This window comes from Tympanuchus pallidicinctus, unplaced genomic scaffold, assembly GCF_026119805.1.
Source record: "Tympanuchus pallidicinctus isolate F22 unplaced genomic scaffold, pur_lepc_1.0 scaffold5, whole genome shotgun sequence".
Taxonomy (NCBI): Eukaryota; Metazoa; Chordata; class Aves; order Galliformes; family Phasianidae; genus Tympanuchus; species Tympanuchus pallidicinctus.
The window spans coordinates 13,836,213-13,859,013 of record NW_026294769.1 but is presented as its reverse complement, the minus strand read 5'-3'; the positions used below and the strand labels follow the sequence as shown (position 1 = coordinate 13,859,013).

The following is a 22,801-nucleotide window of genomic DNA, read 5'->3' as shown; positions in this document are numbered from 1 at the left end:
TCAGTGGTTTTAACTCGGCTGCAATATACAGCTGGGAAATGCAGAGCAGAGCTGCATATTTTAGGGATATATTTCTGCTCAGAAAATCCTGACTGCTTCTGCACCCCCCTCCATCCCCACAGCACTCAGACCCTTTCTGATCCTTTTTATTGACATCTCACCATGAGGATTTGGAAAGCTTCCCGTGATTATTACTGCATGTGTGCTAGCCAAGGACTGTTGTTTTTCATTATCCTGTAAGGATGCGGCATGACAGACATGACAAATACAGTGACAACCAGGTCTCTTTTGTTACTTGAACGGATTTAATTCTTAGTAGAAGGTGACAAGCCCCCTTAATCTAACTTTTGCCTTTTTTGCAATGCGGCAATGAATGCTGGTAATGAAATAAAGAGGAATATATTTCTGAATCAGAAATGGCACCATAAGAAATATAAAACCCAGTCCTTTTTGCTTTACTTTGTTGATCTCTTTTTAAGAACGGAACCTGGCTTAGTGTGCATATATATGGTAAAGCATTACTAGTTATGTTGTGGAAGATTACCACTAAGTAAGTAATGTAGATCTTCGAGGTATGTATGTACTAATGCTTCACATCTTTCTCTGGGAAAGTAGTCTTGGATACAACCTTGCAGACCACAGCTGTGAGACCACGGAATGGCATTATGCTGTAAGGAACATGAGTGTGATCTACTGGTCGGGGGAGATCTGTGCTGTAGATCTCTGCTTACAGTTTTTAAGTCATACTCTCTGACCAGCTCAAAGGCATCCTGGTTCTGTACAATGGTGTCTCAGCCACTCTTCCTATCTTTCCTGTCTAAAACTAAGGAGCAGGAACAAAAATCATGAACCAGTTGGATCAGAATGGTGTCTGATCCTTAGCAGAGATCAGAGGCCATGCTTCAGTGGAAGGTGAGAGAATATGAAACCAAGCAATTCTGAAATAATACTTTGAATTTTCTCCTACTGTTCTTTCTGGCTTATGTCGTGAAGTACCGAGGCTTTAAATCCCTTCTGAATGTTAAGCTTTGTGAAGTATTTTGATAACTTCAGCTGAGAAGTGCTGTATAAGCCAAAGTATTATTATTATTAATTGCTTTATTATACAGAATTCATAGATGTCTAGGGAGGGTTGGGGCTTATTTTGGCAGCCTGAGGACTGGCACGGTTTGCACAGCATGGAATGATAGGCTTGGAGCTTTTTTATTTATTTTTATTTTATTTTATTTTATTTTATTTTATTTTATTTTATTTTATTTTTTCTGCATGTTGCTTGCACATGTCAGGAATTTCACTTTTCAAGTTCTTAACATCATGAAAGAGATCTCTTTCTGCATCCCTAAGATAAGTGCAGCTATCTATTCCTCTCCACTAGAAAGAGAGAAATTATATGAAAAGAGAGGATGGCTTCATCTATTATTACCATAAAACTGTCCCTGACCCTGCAAACAATACAAGTGATCCCTCTGTAGGGTAGGAGAGAATGATTATTAGGGTTGTCTTTTATGACCTAAATGTACATAAATGGTACATTCCAATGCAACTCGTAGGATTTGTGAAGCAACTGCCTTTCACAGTAAGAAAGATTTAAAAAATCTGTAGCTTCTTCTGTAGTTTTCGTTGTGCTATATGCTTAGAATCTTTTTCATTGCTATCAAAGGCAAGGTCTTAATTCAAAGAGAGTTACTGTAATTGCATGACCTAAATGGAATCAAGCCTCTAATTATACATATTTCATAAATAAATGAAAGGGCTTCACATATTCTTTCCTGAGTCAAAAATATACAGAATCTATTATCACAAATACATGATTTTCTTTGCCAATACAGTTTTGCAAACAGTGGTATGGTGCTGTCTCCTTGTTTCAAGCTTATGTCTTTCTTTATTAACTATAAAAAAATTGGAACATGAGCTAGTGACAATCTTCTTTATTTATACACAGTTTTAATGAACAAAGATGTAGCTCGTCATAATCTACAGCATTTTTTTGGTGTTGCATGTGATTAAGTGCAGGGGGATGCACCAGTGCTTTTATTGACTGCCACACAGTTGCTGCTATCAAGGAACTCTTAGGGTACAGAAGAACACAGAAAGCCTTGGTTCTGCCTCAGGTGAGGTAGATTATCTTTTCTGCCAGCACCTGGCTGTAGCCTGCTGACTGAAGAACTCCTGTGATGTACATAGAGTGACTTCATTTGACTCAGCTCTGGAAAAAAAATGATGTGAAGCTGCATTGCAACATTTTTCCAAAGTGACAGCAACTTTTCATTACAAATTCAAGTATCTCTGATCCTGGGAAGCAGTGGGCTTTTCTTGCTGTCAGCACAGGGCTATGAACACTGCTGCCAGAGCCATGCAGTAAGCAGGCTAAGACTGCTTGCATATAAAGAATTATCTACCAACAATTTTGGCTAGCTACAGAATAGCTGAGCTTAGTCTCAGGTATGTCATTCAGAGAGAAATCCCATAAGTAACTTCTTGTTGCTGTGGGTAATAGGTTTTCATCTATATTCATCATATTCATGTCACAGCCTTGATGAGATTGTCTTGATTTCCCCCCACCCCCAACTGCCTTACTTACAAAGCTTCCCCTTTCCTCTACTACTTCATTTGCTACTGTCTAGAAGGGCCTTGTAAAGTAAAATAAATAAGTAAATAAAATCTGAGCAGTATCAACAAATTGCTCAGGCTTGCCTGTCAAGGTCTGACATTAACGCCTTTCCCTTAGGTGACAGTTGGCAGGAAGATGTTTCCTTCTTGTTTAAACGTGAGCTTTCCTTTTGATTCTTCCTGGCCTTTCACATTCATGCAAAATTCTTCTATTTCCTCCTGCTATTACCAATTGCTCTGACTTTGAAATTGCTTCTCTTTCATATCCTTCCCGTAAATCCCCCAGTCCTTTGTTGTGTACTGTAAATAAGGGTGGACTGTTTCCAGTTCCCTGCTTGGGTATTTCGGCACACTGAGGAACTGACCAAGGGCTGCCTGCCACTCAGGTGCTGTAGCAGGACATGTCCCTGTGCAGGGACACAAGCGAGAGACATCCTGGCAGGGCTGTCCGTGTTAGCTTTGCCAAGTGTCAATTCCTATTACCAAAATGCCACCGCCATCCAATGTCTTAAAAAGGCAAACCCTTCTAGAAGTACACAGAGTACTTCTTAATTGCTGCAAAAACTTCTTTCTTTTAATTTTTTATAAAGTGAAATATAAAAAATTTACATGAAAACTTTCGAAGGGCATAGCTTGAAATGTAAGAATGCTTGGAGTGTTGATGCAGCACATCTGATTCCAAAGCCTATCCTATAAATCAGCTCAAGTTTTGCTGTGCAGTAACTTAATCTCATTTCTACTACACGTTTTCCTCTATTTGGCTCAGCACTGTAGCTCTTGACTATTACAAACCACAGACTTGAATCAAACTGACTTCTTTAGACAGAGTCCAAGAAAGTGCTTCTGATGACCCTCACTGATGTCAGTCATCTTGGGAATTGGCTTTTGGTGTAAATCTCAGTCTTTTTCTATCCAAAAATAGACAATTGTCTATTTTTGGGTGTAAAAAGGTGAAGATGTCTCTCTACTAGCTTGGGGAGAAGGCTTGGGACAGCACTTTTGAGTCAGATTCACCAGATTTAGTTTAGTCCATTGATAATAAATATTTTTCTGTAGCATGCAACTCATCACCAGACTACGTGCACCCTCTGCTGCAGATGACCCAGTGAACTTAGATTTATAGCAGGTTTGTGCAATATGATTTTAAGTCCCTGAGATTTGGGCACTATGCTGTAACAGTATAAGTACTAACTTCCACAACATCTGCTGGAGGAACTGGTTTCTTTCTACCAGATTTGATGTTAAGCTAATGATCCGAACAGAATCTGGTTGCCTATGGCATTAATCTCCCCAACTTTTGTCTGTGATTTGTTCCTGTCGGATCAAATTGCTTCCTGGTGAGCTGAGTTCTCTAGATTTTTCCTTAATAGTTCCTAAGGGTTACCGGAAAGAGCCCACGAGGATGTCTGAAGATGACACTGCCTCTAAGCAGCAGCAGCAGCCTGAAGTGCTGCACTGCCTCATGCTGAAATGATGAGCCTCTGTGCCAACAGCCAATGCTCTGCCAGTGAGTCAGCCCTTTGCTCTTCTTGAGCAATTTAATAAACTGATGTGCTGATCGAGTCTGCTGAGGTTAAATGTCACGCTCGATGGAAAACTTGAGTGGAGAATGGCATTAATACAACTGCCCCTCTTCACTGTCTTCCAAACACCTCCCAAACACCTCCCCTGCACAAAACAGCATGGTAGCCAAGAGGTTTTCCATTAAAGTCTGCTCAAAAGTACTTCTGAGGATTCTCTGACTAAGTGGAAATACACCTAGGACTTACAAATATTTAGAATATTTAGAGACTCAAAACTCCTGCATTTTTTCCTAAAGGCATTTATAAAACATGAGTCCTGAAAGTCTGTATTTTCAGAGGTGCTTAAGGGTTAAATATTTTGTATTTTCTTTCTCCCAGTTCAGTTCTACATAACAGGCTGCTTCTAGGTGTGTGTCATGCTGGTCACTGGTCAGTATATCATATCTAGTCATCTTACTGATGGATCCTGAAGGTGAAGTAAGACTCCTAAACAAAATTTCTACAGCTGCAAATGATGGCTGCCATACCATTCAGAATTTACTGTAGAGGAATTCTGGGTAGTTGAGATTGCATTGAAGAGTTTATGTGTGCTTTCAAAATTTCACAGCAGCCAAGTAGAAATCATTTTAGAAAAGGCCGATATTAAAAAGAACAGCAATTATTATTTCATCAATGCTTCCAGTCTCAAGCTGGAGGCAATATCTTTTCATGAGGCGTTTCCAACATTTTTTAGAATTACAGAATTCATGGGTAGATTTTATGTCAAAATCTCAGGGTAGACAGAGTAAGTGTTGTTACTCCAGTGAACTGTCTGCTACAGTCCTGAACCTATCTGCAAGAACAGAAAGGAATGTCAAAACTCTGTAAGAACAGGATTATTTTAAATTAACTAAAGTGAACTTGGTTTTCCCCACCATGCATTTGCACTTCAGACATTAAGGGTACAGGCATCTTCAAAGTGAAACTCTTGTGTTTGGAAATGAGCAGTTCTGTGGAAGATCCTGTATAACAAAAAAATTTCATGAAAATGACTATTCACAATACCTCACTGTGCTGTGCTAACAGAAGTGGCAAAATTGTTCCATGGCATCAAATATAATTTAACTTTGTGTTGGAAGGGAGATGTCAAAGATATCTTTTAACAGACACTGTGAGTAGCTGAAAAATTAATGAAGAATAACTCAGAGTAAAATATTGAAAATGATGAAGCTCAACTGGTAACTAGATGATCACATAATTGTTTCTCATTGTTTTTTGGTCTGCACAAAAGATTCTGAATTTTTCAAGTTGAACTATCAGGTGATCATAGAAAAATTTTAAGAATGGGAAGTGGGATGAAAAATATTGCTGCATATTTTGGTGCACATTTAAATCTGCAAAGCCATTTCAAAGGAAGAGAGTATTAATTTTTGACAAAGCTGCCAGCGTGTTAAAATGTAACTGCTGGGAATGGGTTTTGGTAGTTTGTAATAGCAGGTATAAATCGTAAGCTCTGTGGTCAGAAATCGCACATACATGGATGTGTTGCATCTATTATGCAGTACAGAAATCTTCTCTGCATTTCTGTATGTGGATATATGAAACGATTTGGATTTCGTAACTGTGGAAAGCTGTTTGCCATTTAAAGTCAGCATCACTAAGCCTCAACCAGCAAGATTATAGCTCTCCCATCCATATTAATAATTCAGTGTGAAATATCTTCATGACACTTGTAGCTCTGTCAGAGATTGAAAATGTTTATATTTTCTGGATACATTATATTAAAAGTAAAAAGCGTTAGTATGCTGCAGGCATTCACAAATTCTAGTTGTGGTGGATGCACTCTGATTTGAAACCTGTAATTTTAAACACAGCCTTGCATTATGAGTCACGTTGATTTCTGTGTGCAGTACTGTGGGTAACAGGTGTTTCGTGATAAAACTGCCCTGTCTGGTTAGGTGATGAGGCTGAGGACAAGCAACAAAACCTGAATCCCAAACCAGACTCATTTCTGGTCTCCTTATGGCTTTGACATTCTTTGTCTATGTTGGGTTTGGTCCCTCTGCATCTCCATCAAGAGTATCTTTCTGACTCTTGGGATGCCAATGGGTGCGAACAAATGTTTTCCCTGAAATCTGCTTTGGCTACCAGGCTGTCAACCTGTAGTGACTTAGTGACAGACAGCCTTGCTCCTATTTGTCAAACTCGTGCACATCACCTTTGCAGCACAGCCAGCCTCCTGAAAGCAAAGGCTCTTGTGATCAAATCTCCCTTTGAACTTCTGGATTCTACTTAGCAATAGAAAGTTTTGTCGTGTTTTTGCAGTAAATCATATTCTAAAAACCCTTTGAATGTTTTTGTATTGCAACACTTGCAGGAACTGTGTGCATCCATTGAGTCTCAGTGCTTATGGCCTAAACCAGGCATGTCCAACCTGCAGCCCAGGAGCTGCAGTGCAGCCTGGCCCCTGCCCCATGCTATGCAGGCAGCAGCTCCTCCCTGCTGAGCCAAACTGCCATTCTGTAACCCTGTCTGGGCTGAAACCAGGACACAGGGAGGGTGCAGTGCAGTGCCAGCTCAAGTTATGGCAAATTATTGTATGCCTTTTCACACACTGGCCTGTGAATGGAGAAAAATATGCAGCTGTGCCTTCCATTGTGATACAGGATTTTGAGAACAGGTTTCAAGATTGCTGAAAAAATCATCAATTTCTTGATGTCTTTGCAATTCTGTTTTCAGTTTACATAAATAAATTGCCTGTGAATTTTCAAATGCAGCATGTTGAGTTGCAATAAGACGTTCAACTCAAGAATCTGATCATGTGTCCTTACTAGACTTTTATAAGCCCTATCTCACCAGAGAAAAATATCATTTTCTTCACATCCACATCTTATTAGAGTCATTGTTTTTTGGCAGTGTGTACATTTCTGAACAAGACAAGAAGAGTAAAATTTCATCAAAAATCTCTGGTGAACACCTTGAGACCTCACTAAGGATTGCAGCCACTGCCATTGAACCAGACTGGTGTGTTAGTTTTACAAAAGCAGGATCACATATCCCACTAGTTGTATGGGTTTGTTGCTTTCCTTTTTTTTTTTTTTTTTTTTCCTTCTTTGCTTTAATAAAAATTTGTACCCATTGGCATTTGTTGACACTTGCTGAATATTTATAGCAACCAAATGTGGATGTGAGCACAGGGAGGTGGTGGATGGTGCCTTTCAGCAAAGGCAACAGCAACAGTTGGTCATTTCCACTGGTGCTGATTTTGACAAGCATATTATGCAGGATCTTGTTCATCACTAGTGAAAATGCAGAGCTAATGGTAGTACCTATGTTGAAAAATAGTATTTTGTAGCTGAGAATTTGCTCTATCAGTTACCGTGCTCATTTTCTCAGTTATAGCTTGGAAATAAACATTAGGCCAACCCAGATGCAGCCCAAGGCAATTGCTCTTCACTCATTGCAGCCCAGGCAAGCCAAAAGGTTGGACACTCATGGTGCAAAAAGATTTCTGTCCCAGAGGCTGTAATGTAAAGCACCCTACTGAAGAGGAGTGTGGAACTGGGGTACAACATGACAGCTGTGCAACTATGCCAATCTAACCATAGCTGTGATTTGTTATTTGTGGTCAATCACATGCAGCTTGAGGGTGCAGAGGTTTGTAGGCTACAACTCTGCCAGGATTGCGTCTTTGCCTCCATACCCTGCTGGGGTATTAGAGGATCTCTTCCGTTCACTTCCACTAAAACTTTATTTTCATGCTTGCTTCCGCTACAACTTGAGTATGATTGCTGGGGGTTTGTCCACATAAAGGGCCTTAAAGGGCCACATAAAGGGCCTTTTTTTTTTTTAAATGAAAGATGGCTGCTGTCAAACAGTCTAAAAATTTCACAATAATCAGCCTTAATCCTGAAAAGAAATATGACTGTTTTTATTACTAATGACAACAATCCATTTATGGAACAGAAAATCAGATGTCAGGGAAAAAAATAACTTTTCTTTTTTCCTTCCATGCAATTTTGAGTACTGTGGGATTTTTTGTTTGTTTGTTTGTTTTTGTTTGTTTGCTTAAATGTGCTACAGCACCAGGATAAACTAGAAGTTGAATCCTGATATTTGCCATATATGCTTCATCAGCTTTCTGTATCTGGTGTGCTCAGAGCCATATAAGAAATAGGTTTCTTGTAACTAATTGTAAACGTGATGGGCTGGATATATTCAAGTTTTTCCAATAGCAGTAAGTAACACTTTACTGTCAGTAAGCAATTGCATTCAGTTTCCAGTGCACGTTTTTCTCATCAATCAGTTAACTAATCACAGACTGGAGAATTGTGTACAGACATCAGGATGTCTCCATAATGAGCAAAACAGTTCTTATTTCATTATTCTGTGACAAGATACAAAAGGGAATACAGTGAGGTGAAAATTCATTTTGTGAATAATGAGCAAATAAGAAGGGGTATTTGCAGCAAGTGTGATTTAGGTTGCAGAAAGTTTGCAATGCTTTTCTTAAAAAAGGCTGTGCCTGTGGCATGCTCTGTGCAAACATGTAATGGCTGAAACCTTCATTTCCACCAATGCTTCTGCTATCAGCTGAGAAGTAGAGCAGGATCTAGCTTTCTGACAGCAAAAATTCTTCCTAGAGCAAAATCTCTCCATCCCAGGACCTTTCTTGTACTTTTCATATATATTGCATTAGACTGGTTCTTAATGCTCTATATCTCCACTTTGTATAATTCTAAATTACTTACCCATTTACTATAATGACCTGTCAAGTCCATAAACCTCTCCTCTTCATACACTAGATCAACAGCAGAAACAAAGCCCAAGCTCATGGCTTTCTACAGTAGTTGTCAACGTATTTTGCATGGCAAGCTGTAGGCAATCTGCATTGAGAATAACTTACTGAGTCAAGTAATAGATGACTCCACCACGGGGGATGCAATACAGCACCTGTCGCACCCATGAGGGCAAATGAACTGATTGGTGGTATCAGGATTGGAGGCTGCCTGTGCTGTAGTGACCATGCTGTGGTGGAGTTCACACTCCTGGGGAATATGAGACAGATAAAGAGTAAAATTAGGATGCTATATTTTAGGAAAATTAAATTCCAGCTCTTCAGGAAGTTAGTCAACAAAACACCCTGGGAAACTGTCCTCATGAGCAGAGATGTGGAACAGAGCTGGAAGATTTTTAAGAGAGCTTTCCTCAGGACACAAGAGCTCTCCATCCCAAGGTGTAGCATGTCAGGAAAGGAAGGCAAAAGACTGGCAAGGCTGAACCAGAACCTGCTGGTCACACTGAAAAGCACAGGCAGTAGAAGCAGGGACAGGTACTGTGGGGAAGAGTATAAGGAAGCTGATAGTCTATGTAGGGATGGGGTAGGGAAAGCCAAGGCCAAGGTGGAAGTGGTTTTGACATAGGTGCCAAGAAGAACAAGAAAGGCTTCCACAGGTACTTCAATCAGAAAAGGAAAGTCCAAGAGGGTGCACCCCCCCAAATGAGTGACACAGGCAGACCGGTAACAACAGACAAGGAGAAGGCTGAGGTACTCAACAACTTTTTTTTGCCTCAGTCTTGTCTGATAACTGCTTGTCACACAGCCCTCAAACGATTGTTTCAGAAGGAAGGGATTGGGGAAGCAGCATCCATCTCACAGTGAGCAAATATTAGCTTTGTGATGACCTGAGGAACCTGAACATCCATATGTTTACACATGTGAGGTGTAGTCAGCACACTCAAGGGACAGGATACCAACCAGAAGGACTTAGACAGGCTTGAGCAGCAGTCCCAGAGCCTCATGAGGTTCTACAAGTACGTGGTCTTGCACAAGGGTCAGGGCAACTGTCTGCCAATACAAGCTGGGGGATGACAGAACTGAGCACAGCCCTGTCAAATAGAACTTAGGGATACTGGTGACTGGGAAACTGAACATAAACCAGCAATGTGCCCTCACAACCTAGAAAGCCAACTGTACCCTGGGCTGCATCAAAAGAAGCATGGTCAGCAGGTTGAAGGAAGTGATCCTGCCTCTGTGCTTTGTGCTGAGGCCTCACCTAGAGTACTGCATCCAGCCATGGAGTCCTCAGCACAGGAGAGACAAAGACCTGTTGGAGTGCATCCAGAGAAGGAACACAAAAATGATTATAGGGATGTATATAATAAATATTACGTCAGTATCTGAACCAGTGATTCACACCTGGTGAAAAGGTGTGGCCAGTTCTTGAGAGCACAGGTGCAAGCAATTCACCTGTGTTAACTTCATTTAAGAGATGGTAGCCAGGAAGGAAATATCTCTACTTGGAAATTGCTTTCTTCTGGGAGTTTTCTAGCAAGCCCTTATCTTTAGAATGGGGTAAGTATAACCCTTTCCTGTTGCTGGCTTGTGACAAATACCTTTATTGGGTTATCCTAAAAGCAGTTAGAGGTACCTGCGCTACTCTGAGGAAAGAGTACCTCTCCTGTGAGGATGCACTGAAAAAGCTGGAACTGTACAGCATGAGAATAGGATACTCCAAAGAGACCTGATAGCGACCTTTTAGTATTTGAAAGGGTGCTGTAGAAGAGAAGGGGACAGATTCTTTTGCAGAGTCTATGGTGGTAGAACAAGGGGAAATGGTTTCAAACTTAAAGAGAAATTATTTAGGTTGGGTACAAGAAACAGAAGTCTTTTACAGGAAGCGCGGAACAGGCTGCCCTGTCCCTGGAGATGCTTAAGGCTAGGCTGGACTAGGCTCTGAGTTTGCTGGCGTAGCTGCAAACATTCCTGTTTATTGCACAGGAGTTGCACTAGATAGCCTTTAAAGGTCCCTTCTAATTATTAAGGATTTCATGATTTTTATATTACCCTTGTGTAGTGGAAATTCAAGTCACAGCCAGAAACAGTGACTGAGCACCTGGTGGAAAGGTAGGGCCAACCCAGAAGAGCTCAGGTGCATGCAATGCCATGAGCCACTCCTTCCCAGACCTCATTTAATGGTTGGCAGTGAAGGCAAGGGTATCTTGTTGGCTCCTTGTATGCCTGAGCCCTTCTAAAGGTAAGCAGTACCTTTCCTTTGTTTCTGCGGCTATTGCAATTGAGCAAATACTTGTTTGTTTTGACTTGGGACCTTGCTGCTCTGCTGTCATTGCTGCATTTTCTATTCTGTTATGCCTTGTCAGATCTCTTTGTTGAAGAGAGAAGACAGTAGAACGTGCCTTGGGGTAGTTCACAGTGGTAAAGCAAGCAAGGGGTAACAGGTCTTGGAAATAGAAATTCATGGTGTGTGGGCTTAGTGCAGTGTGTGTTGTTTTTTTTTGTTTTTAAAGATAGTAGTGTCAACTGGTGTCATCACTATGAAAGATGACTGCTACTGGATGTCAGTGGCATAGTGGAAGTAAGCACAAATTAGCAGACCAGAGCTGGGTGACCTTTAAAAGTACCTTTCAGCCTTAGCTATTCTGACCTGTTTAAGGCCTTAGTTTTTCTCTTTTGTCAGGAATATCTTTTCTGCCTACTTGTAACCAGTAGAGATTCTGCGTGTGCTAAGCATGGTAATATTGGCTTCTGTAGACGTGCAGCTTATTAGAAATATAGTAAAAAAAAAAGTGCTGTAGGGGACAGAAAAAGGTTGTGCAATTTATGTTCCTGCCCTAGGACAAGCTTTTGTTGCTTGCCAAGCTATCTGAGAGCTGATGCTGACAGCCAAGCGTTAATTATTTAGAAATATTTTGCTGATCATTGGAGTTAATTATTAGGGAAGCACATTGAGAGCAGGTTGCTCAGGGCTGTGTACTTGCAGGCTTTGAGTCTCCCTAAGGTTGGAAGTTCCATTGGCCCTCTGAATGCTGCTCCAGTGTTCTCTTTCATACAGTTCTTTATCTCTAGTCAGAATTTCCCTGGTTCCAGCCTGTGTCTTTATTCTTTTGTCCTTCCAACGAGCACATTCCAACTTTTCTATGCTCTCCTGTCATACAGTGGCACTATGATGATGGTTTGTTATTTGCATGGAAGTAGACTGTGAAGAATCAATACTGGAGTCCCATTGCTTTTCTGTAAAGTGGCAAGAAGTGAGTGAATACCCTTTATAGATGAGCATATAATCTTCTGAGTTCTTTGCAAAGTGTGTGGAGGCTACTATTACTTGCTCCTTATAGGGCTTGCTAGAGAGAACAAAAGCATTGTCAAAGTGCAATGAAGTGACTACAGAAACCCTTTCCATATTTTTTTAACATCTTCTAAGGAATGGAGGTATCACCTTTTGATATTTATGAAGCAAGAAACATTCACTCTGCTAAAACTTGGAATGAGCAAGTTTAATTGTTCTGTTACTGCTTTTGAGTCTTCATTTAGTAGAGAACTTAAAGTCTAAGTATTCATACAGGCAAGAGCTTAATATGCATACCTCGTGGTACAATGTTCCTTTTAGTAACAGCATTTCATCACTTTACGGTTTTGTGAACTTGCCTCTCTTGGCAATACCTGCCCAACAATTTATTTAACTAATATACTTACATGAACTGATTCCCTGGCTTCACTTGGTGTAGTGGAAATGCTAATTTATAGCCTGAGACAATAATTGAGTACCTGGTGGGAAGGCAGGGCCAACTGTGCAAGGTGCAAGTAATGGATCAAGGATCCACCCCTTCCTAGACCTCATTTAAGGGTTGGTAGTGGAGGTGAGGGTGTCTCTTGCTGGAGATCCCTGCCTACCTGAAGCTTTCTAAAGGTAAGCGGTACTTTTCCTTCATTTCTGTATCTGTGGCTGCTGCATTTGGGCTCGCTCTCATTTGCTGTAGCTGAAAAATTTGCCACCCTGCTATTATCATCCCATTATAGCATTACACTTAGAGTAACTTTTCTGAGGTTACTAACTATGAATATGACTGGGGCAAATGGAAAATGCATGTGGTGCTTACTTCAGAAATGGGTCCACCAGTAAGACTTTGATTACTCTTGTCACATAGAAGTTTTATGGTAGCCCTTATGGAGATTGAGGACTGTATTAGACTTACATGACAGGATTTTGGTAGTGCTGTACTAGTAACCAGTAGCTCCCTTGGGATCAGAGGTCATTGCCACAATACATTCAACATACAAAATGCAAACAGAGAGCATTCCGAATTAGTAATTCTTTGTGTGTCCAGTGCTTCCAAGAGGACAGTTCTCTAAAACCAAGAAGAAAAATTGTGAGGCCCTATCTTTATATGAAAGTCTGAATGGAAATTAGGTCCTTCAGATGAATTTATTTTAAGATCAGAAAGCTTCATTCTCAAGAAAAAGGGGCAATTCTGGTGGGGAAAACAAATCTTGGTTTGATAAGGAAGTGAATGTATTTCTCAATATATGGAAATAATGAGGGAATAGTACATGGCAATCAGTAAAAATAAATTGCTCTGGAATTGGTAACAGAAAGCTTACCAATATGAGGGAAAATCAATGGCAGGTGTTTCATACACATATTTAGAATTAAAAAAAAAAAAGTCATAGGAATGGCATTGACCCTTGCAAATCAAAACACATTAAAAAAAAAAAAAGTATTTGGTGCCAGCTTCTGGTTTAAGAATGTAAGGCTTCAAGCTTAAAGTACTCTACTTGATAGCAACAGTTTTTTTTTCAATAGAGGTCTTTTGTTCACTTGGAAGGAAGTGAGTAAGGTAAAGCTCATTCAGTAACTAGGTTTTGTGAAGTCATCAATTATGCCAAAAATAATTATATTTTGGATATGTTATTCATTCTAAGTGTATCTTTTAAGAACTATTGAAGAAAGAAGACTGAGGCTGTGTTTTTTCTCTCCAAAAGAAAATTGGTTTAGGCTTTAGGTTTCAAGAATTGGTCCCTCACTAGTTTTGAGAGTGCTACATTTGTGTGAGACTGCTGTGCTCACTGAGAATGGCAATGAATATGTCGTCTTAGGACAAAGTTATGATATAATGAAGTACTTCCAGTAATGAACTGAGTATGTATTTGAGAGCTGCAGATGTGGTCTCAGGGGTGTCTGTGGGGTATTGCATAAGCTTTCAGGTGAGCGTGCTGTCAGGACTTCTCTGTGTGGATGGATAATGTGAAGGTGTATCTGATGTAGTTTCAGAAAATAATCAGCAGCTTTTTAGTAGCAGTTAAACCCAAATTTTTTAATGTGAAAAACATGAAAAAGACCTTTTTTTTTTTTCCCCCCCAAAGAGAATTTTCAGATTTGTGTGCAGATCCTACAGTTTTCTGAATACCTGTATTTTTAAGCTAAACTGTTAATTACAGTGAAGAAGTCACATTTGGATTCTTGCACTTCCTTCCTCCTCCGTTTCTTTTGCTACTGCTTTGACAAGAATTGTCTTGATTGTTTTTCTGAATGTATTCTAAAGTTCTGTGAACAGTGGGAGAAATAAAACCTGGCTTCATTTGGATTTGTACACTTGTACTCCAACTCCCACTCTGTCACACACACCAGAAGGGAGCAGCCATGCCAAAGCCTCACATGCGCAGGTTGCCTAGTGCCTTTCAGAGCATATGGTGATCTGAGGACAGAGATATGCTCACTTTCCCTGCAGTAGGAGAACTGGCTGAGGTTCCTCTCCTCTATCCAGCTCCTGATTCTTGTGATGCTTTCCTCATAGAAGTAAGCTGGCAAGCTAGTTCAGGAACTAGCTACAAATGGAAGGAAGAAATCTTTTCTTTCTCTGCAGAGCCTTCACTGTATTAAAACTGAGGCTAAAAATGCAAGTGTGCTGAACGCAGAAGTAGTAGTTGTGAAGTACTGGTTTTGTCCACGTTAAATTTGGTGAGTCTGAAAATTTAGGCTGCCTAGCAAGCAGGCCTCAGAGCAAGGAATTCATGTAACTTGGGATGCTTAAAATGTTCATGTAATACATGTTGTGTGGTGTATTACCATAAGTGGAAACATGTTTATTCTGTGTTGATGTATCATACCAGATTGAAACAGTCATATCATCTACAGAATTGACTGTGCTTTTGCTTTGCTTCTGGTTTTGGCAGAAAATTACTTTGTAATCAACATATGGAGTTACAGTGTTCGTGATGATATGAATGTCATAATGTCCAGACAAGGTCCTGTAGAAAGACATCTGGAAATGAGACACAGTCCGTGTTGGTATACCTACCTTATCCATGAATACAGTCAAGGGTGAACCTATTTTTAGTGTTACAGGGATGCTCTTCAGTGCCTCGGAGTCAGGCCTGTATTCTTAAACTGGACAAAATCTCCTAATATATAAAGTAGGGAGTGCATTAGCACAGTGTTTCCTATCGGCCTTGCTTTTTAATTTTCTCCATTGCTTTTATTCTGTATCTTAAGTGAAAATCTTTACAGTGCTATTTGGACTGAACTTTGTTCTCTCCAGTTTCCTATTTCACTGATGATAGGCTGATAGCATTTCCAGTAAAGAGTCTGTCTGACCAGAAGCCTGATGCAGATCTGCTCTAACGAGTTTTATTTTAGAACTGTGCTGGGGTGGGCATTTAACTTTCTGCGGATTGAAGGGTGCTCTCCAGAGCTGTGAGTAGGAGATCCATTGTTTTCCCATTGAATTGGGAAAAAACCATTTGATGGTTGGAAAGCTTTTTATTTTTTTGTGAGGAAAATGGGAAATAAAAATTGTCATAGCCAGAAGAAGTTAGTGTGTCTATGGCTCTGGTTTACTCTATAAAAGAAAGGCATTTATTCAAATGGCTGCAGTTCTCTGATAATCAATATCATGCTACTGTTTTTGGCCAGCCATGGTCCCATACATTGAGCACAGGGTATCTGTGCCAGATCAGCAGGATGAAGCAGCTACCAGACTTCAAGCATGAGGTGTGAGCCTCGTGCAGCAGCCAAAGAAATATGGGGAGGGGGAAGGAGGAGGGAAGGATATGTAGAAAGTTGATATTGACATTAAGGAAAAGAGGTTTCTATGAGCTAACGGAGGTTATCCCTATTTGAAACAGCCTGCCACGAGAGCTCTTGAGAAGAGGGATGCTTGTTGCCCAGTACCTAAGCCCGGTGCCCTCGCGCTTCGGGACGCTTTGGCTCTTAAAGCTTTGTGAGGCAGGGAGCAAGCAGGCTCGCTGGCCAGCCGCGTCGTTCCGGGCAACACCTGTCCCACGCAGGCGCTGAGGTACGGGGCTCCAAGCTCGGACAGGCGGGCCCGGACCCGGGTGCTGCCCCGCGGGGGCGGGCGGCGGGAGGAGCCGGGCTGAGCGCAGCGCGGGCCCGAGAGCGGGCGGGCGGCTCGACTCGGCCTTCCGGACTAAGTTGACCGCCGTGTTGTGTCCGCCTCTCACTTTTCCGCCTCCGCCCGCGGCATGGCCGAGGAGCTGCTCTCCTTCCGGGCCTTCCAGAGCAGCTGCCCCGCCGGCTATGGCTACGGAGGCGAGCTGCGCGGCCTCCGAGAGCGCGAGTTCCCACGGCTCCGAGGTACCGTGGGCGGGGCGCGGAGGCGTGAGGCGGGGACGGGGGTGAGCGGGTGGTTTGAAAAGAGAAGTTTAGAAACAGAAATAGAGGATGCGAGTCCAAGTGGTGAATCGGCCCTGCCTGCGAGCGGCTTGCGCTGAGGGGTCTCTGTAAATGACTTCTGCAGGTTATGCAGCTGTCTCCTCGCAGATACCCGTGTGTGCGTGTGCCTGTTACTTCAAGTCAGGTGTAATGAAGCTGCTAAAATAAATCATGTAAAGAGAGGTGTTGATGCCCACGATCTTAGCGTTCCAAAATACTCAAGGAAAAAAAAAAAAAAAAAGAGGTAAATAACATCAGTGTGGGCATCCTGATTCTTAGGCTGGCCTTACTGTGGGGGGTTTCCCACTATTGTTTCTTCGGTGCATTTTGTGGAGATCTTGTGATAGAATCTGAGCACAGGTGTTGCATGCTCTAGGAGGACATGGAAAAGAGCTAAATTCTATCAGCAGCCTGGAGGGACTGCACTGTTAGCTAGGAGTCTGTAAGCTGACTTCAAATATGAGCAATGCTAGCTGCATCAGAGATGGCTGGATGACAAACTCGATGGTAAATTCAGGCCAGGATTCTGAGAAATAAGTGAGGTGTTGCTTAGACAGTTAAACAGATGGCTCATCAGAACTCCTGAAAGTCAGTCTTGTTTCTCGTGAGACTCCCTGTTTTTGAGATGAAGCGTAGCTGCTGGTGAGCGGTGCCTGGTGCCCAGCTAGAGGTCACTGCAAAGGCAAAGCATTTGGAGATTATTTAGCTTTGTTTGGAAATGTTTTAGCTAATGTAGTCTACCAAGCTGTACTTCAGTCATGCTGTTTTCTGAAGTTCCTTTTACCATTTGTAGAATTTTAGAGTGTCTGCTTTTATTCTAAATACTATTTCTGGAGCTTTTAAAAATATTTTTAAAGATTGTAATGTTTTGTTCATAAGTTGTCCATTCATCTTGGAAGCTCCTTGTGTCAATGTGGAAGATTAGTGTCCTGAACTGACAGCTGTCAAAATTTTGTGTTGTCCTACCTGGTATTCCTGACTTAAGTGGAGTCATCTCTCCTGTAGTCAAGAACTCGTGTCTTAAAGTAGCAGTAATATATAAGATTAGATTTCCCCTCTCTTATATGTGTATGTCCAGAGCTGCTGAGGTGGGTTTGCTAAAGGTCTTAACACCTTGTTGTGGATGCTACCTCATGGGTTTTGAAGCTCTAGGTCTCTTTTGCCATGCTGCAATAAAATGGAGTTGGCCGATATACAGATTAGGCTCAGTGGTAATGAGCACAGGGGCCTTCTCTGACAAGAAATTAGTGGGTGTTTCAGGAACATGAAGGAGGTGAGGCAGGTAGGAGTCTTGGATCATTGCTGGCTTCAGGTCAGCTTTATGGGTAAGTCCTGACTGTACAAATGCTGACTCTCAAGGAACCCTGTAGCTGCTCTGGATATTGATCTCTGCTGGATGCCTTCCAAACTGCAACACCTCCATGCAGTTAATCCCTCCTGGTAAAGAGCATTATCAACCAGGTCCTGGTTTTAAGTAGTCAATAGCAGTGTCTTGCGCTGCCTGTTTGAGATGTGCCTCAAAGATTGTTCCATTGTTAAAGATATATAATAATCCTGATTCTGCTGCTGACTTATGTGAACAGAAATTTTTGGAGTCCTTGTCTAGATGGCCATGAATTAAGCCCAAAACTGTATTTGAAGTGCTAGCGATTTATGGACAGCACATAGCAATAAAGCCTGGTGCATGTCAGCAGTTGCGAAGATACGGTGACACTTGGTGATCTTTGCTGAGGACATCTTGTGCAAATGGTGCTTTCTGGGGAAGGGGAAAACCTTCCTTTTGTGATACAGCTTTCCCTTTATGGTGTTAATACCTCTGTTGTAGCTCTAGTATGAACAGCTGCCCAAGAATCTGTCCAGAGTAAAGTACAGTATATGTGTGCTGGGACACCAGCTATTGGACTTGGTGTGAGACCAGGCTTTTCTTTCAGAGGTGGTCCACTTGTGATGTTACCAAAGTCTGGGGGAGGTCTGCGCTTGATTGCATCAGAAGGCTCTTGTGAAGCCTGTTGAGGATTTTCCATTCAGTGTCTGCGATGGGATGAAAGGAGTGACTTGAATCAGCAGGGTTATGTCTGTCTGTTTTGCTACAGAAGCCTATATGTTACCTTTTAAGCCAAGGTTTATCTTCATGTTTGTAATTGAAGGGCAGTTAGCTGAGGGCTCAAGCAGCCCCTTCTAAAAATATACACGGAGTCTGTGAAACTGATCCCTGTTGTACAGGCAGCAGTGTGTGTGCAGTACGTGACCTTGACTTTAATCTTGTGAAGAGCATACCCTTATCTGCAGTGTAAATTGTGCTTTAAAAATGGATAAAGAAATCAGCAGGAGTTTGTAGGTTCTGTTGTTAAGTACTGGGAATAAATATGCTTCTGTGATTTTCATCGTAGCAAAGGAAATAGCAGCTTCAGTTTATATCAAGTTTTCAAAAAAGAAAAAAGCTGATGTGATTTGTAATGCAGCATTTAGTCCCAAGATGCCTTTCTAGTTTTAGTTGTTAGTATTCTCAAAGATAATAGTGACCACTTAGTGGAAGCTTTCCAAGAATGATAAGTAACTTATAGCCCCCAAATAAAAGAAACGTGGTGTATTAGTGGTCATGTGTTCTTTAAGGACTGCTGGCTCTTTATTTGAGCTAAAACACACCGTCACCTTTAATGTCAAATGCATTGCCACATTAAATGTCAGTTGTCTAGAACTAATGCCCTACTAATTTCATGATTTGTTTTAGATGTGTATGTGTGCTTATATACAACTAACAATAGAAACGTAGTTTGCGTGTTTGAAAAAGAAGGGCTAAGTAAGCTTTGAATAGCAAACTGGCCTTTGTTTCCTTAGAACTCAAATGATGTGTCATGAACCAGTCACTGATGCAAGAGTTTGTTCTCTTTTTTAGTTAAGAAATAGTTGTGTACTTGACCTTACACAAAATAATACCTTTTACTCATATCACTAGTAATTATTTGCACTGATACTTTTCCTGTAAGTAGAGAGTGGGCTTGGCATGTTTTGAGTGCGTTTCAATTAGTTCTCAGTGGATCTGTTAGGAAAGGTCAGCTCTGTCCTCTGAGAACAGAAGAGCATATTTGTTCTATTGTGTTGGATAACCTCGAGTTTTAGCTGAGTTTAAGAAATGGGAAATGCATTCTGGTGTTTCAGATCAGAGTAATTTTGTTGATAGCCAGCTGAAGCCACATAGATGAGTGTGTTGTGAGCTTGAAGAACAGGGCTCAGCTGTTGATCTGATTGCAAATGTGGGTGTCACCTCAGTTTCTTCACTGGCATGGGAAGGTTGTTGCCTTGTCAAACCAGTATTTCCAACAGCTTTATGTCTGAAGTTGGTTGGTTGTTTTGGGAGTTTTTGTTTATATAATTCTCAGAAGAAATCTTTGTAACCTGTTTTTATATATAATATATATAATACATTATTTTTTTAATGTATATATATATATATATATTTACTTATATTTTTTAAGAGAAAACCAGCTCTGGTATCTGTCTTCCACCTCTACTTGTATTTGTTCTGCTCAGTTTCTGATCGTTAATATTTTCTACCTATGAATAAATCTGTTTTTTGCTTGCTTGATGAAGACTGCATGCATTCAGCAGAACTCTTGAGTGTTAGTACTTGTCAAATCTCATGTCATTTTAAAAACTATGAGTAATGAGTAAGTTGGACTCACTTTTTCCATAGGCTATGCTTAAGCCATACACAAGGTATGTGGCATCTTATGATCATGTGCAGTACTTTGCTGTGAGTCCCTTGAAGCCCTGGCACCTATCACTAGCCATCATTAATCTAGGCAGCTGCTGATATGGGAGAGATTGCAAAGGTAAAAGGACTTCACCTGTGAGCTGAGATTGGGGGATGTTGATCTAGTGCTTATCTCTCCTGCCCAGTGAAAATGAAACCAACTTGTAGGGGAAGGATATGCTAGAGAATGTTTCTCCGAGTTGCCTCATCTAGTTCATTTCAAACAGAAAAGAAATCTTCAAAACTTCTCCTTCTGGAAAGAGTAGAAGGTGGGGGGAAGAAAAAAAGACTTCTGGATGAAAAATTCCACTAAACTTATTATACCCTTGCTACCCACACTTGGAATGCTAAGTCTTGTTTAGAAATGTTACAATCCTTTTTGAAAAACAAAGACTGAGAACATTGCACTGCCACCCTTCACAGAACTTGTCTCAGTTTTTTGTCCACAATGCTCTGGTTCCAAGGAGGAAAGAGGAAAAAGCTGATTTCTCCTCAGGCTGCATTAACTGGAGTGCAAATATTCAGGATCTCTGTTTTTGTAGCTGCCCATCTGCATGCAGTCTTTTTCTCAAGCACTGATAAAAGGTGGTGAAGACGCATCATACAAAACTTCAGCAGGGTGGATTTGGAGTTACATTGACTGTAGTAGTAAACCCTGAGGCAGGTACAGGAGGCATCCCAGAGGTTCTCTGTAAAAACTACTTTTTATAGAAATCCAGGATTCAGAAAATGATGTTACATAGATTTTTAGGTATGTAGAATGACTTAATCAAGACATTAGAAAACCTGTATTTGCAGGTGTTCATAACTGGCTCTTTAGGGAGAGTAGAAGTGACTAGTGAGACCTATTACTGAAAAGCTGGAAGCAAATCTTCCTGCTTGCTGTGTGAGGGTTGTTTATGTGCTTCTTGGTGGCTGTGAGATCTCTGGCTGTTTACATGTTCTGTCCTTGCTGTCCTTGCCTGGATATCTTTGCAGCCCCTTGGTCACAGAGTGATTTTTTTTTTATTTTTTATTTTTATTTTTTTTTTTTGTGGAGCACATTTATTGTTTGCAGAGAAATAAAGTAAGAGATGCTTTTATTGAAGGAGGCTGCCAGTGGACAGTTTGAAACACTGAAAGACATTGAGGAATGATGGCTTTAGTATGTGCAGATGGCATTGTAAATAGGAGCTGTGATACGTGTAGTGCAACTGCACAACTATGTGATGATTGTGTTATGAAAACCAATAGAGATGCTAATGTAGACTCCTAATACTTCCTTCCTCTTGGTTTCAAGATTTCGAGCTTGCTGGAGTTTAAGAAGCATTTGGACAGTGCTCTCAGTCATATGGTCTGATTTACTTTTTTTTGGGTGGTCCTGTGAAAAGCTGGGAGTTGGATGGAATGATTCTTGTGGGTCTCTTGCAGCTTGGGATATTCTGTGATTCTTAGTCAGCAGGAGTTACTTACATATGCTATTGTTTAAAGTATTGCTATTGAAGAAGGACCACGCGTGGAAAGTGAAGTGGACTTAGTTTAGACACCAGTGAGTCAGTTCCTGATGTTTTTCTTTGGTTACAAGCAGGAGGTAGTGCTGAGGAGTTCTTTATCTTGCCTGTCACGATTCATGGGCTGTCGGTGGTGTGCTCTGTGCAGAACTGATGCTTCAGTTGATCATGGAGCACTGAGTGATCTCCTGCTCTTTGTGAAGGGCACCGCACTTAGTGAGTAGTAGTTGATGATATTATCATTATCATACTTCTACTTTGAACAGATTTTTAATTGAAGAGAGGAAAAAAATTCCCACAACTATTCAGGTAATGTTTTCTCTTTCTTGAGTTGTATTACACCAAATAATAGATGTAATTCAGTTTAACTTCCGATTTGGTGCTTTAATACCCATAAAAAATGTCCACTGCACTATTATGCTGGGTCCATAATTGCCTATACCACATAGCGCAATGTTTTTAAAACTCTTAGCCTCATTGGGAGTATAGAAGTCTTGTGGAAAAAGCCAAGTACCCAAACCTTATAAACCAACTTAGTGCTAACCTGGTGCAGTTAATGTGAACTGAGAATACTGATGTGCGTTTCAGAACTGCTTAGTTGGTCAGCTGGGACTAGATTCTTTACAGTGGGGAATAAATTTATGTGAACATTAGATGTTTAACTATACATGTGGAGATTTAAATAAAAAGAGATTTGGAAAGATACTTGATGGAAGTCTATAGATGCTGCGGGGTATCAGACAGCAATTTAAATAGCTTTACACTTCTAATTAAAAGATAACATTATCTCTAAAATTAATGTCTGTACAAGATGGATATTAGTATATGCAAGTATTAAAACAAGCCAGTGTTTGCTTTAGTAAAGCATGAGACATTCTCATATCTCTTACTGAAAAACTGGAGATGGTTTTCCTGCAAAATCCCATGTCAGTGTTTTGTTCTTCCTTCCATTGCCTTTGTGTGCTCTCCTGTTTG

General features: G+C 40.9%; 1 protein-coding gene across 1 annotated transcript in view; it reads left to right on the top strand.

Annotated features, from left to right (window-relative positions):
* The first annotated feature begins 16,274 nt into the window (after positions 1-16,274).
* The window catches only part of MOCOS (molybdenum cofactor sulfurase), a 205,191-nt gene continuing 198,664 nt past the window's right edge, over positions 16,275-22,801 (top strand). Inside the window, exon 1 of the mRNA XM_052704240.1 lies at positions 16,275-16,504. Within this exon, the coding sequence (XP_052560200.1) occupies positions 16,393-16,504 (112 nt within the window). The 5' untranslated portion in view covers positions 16,275-16,392. The remainder of the gene's footprint in view (positions 16,505-22,801) is intronic.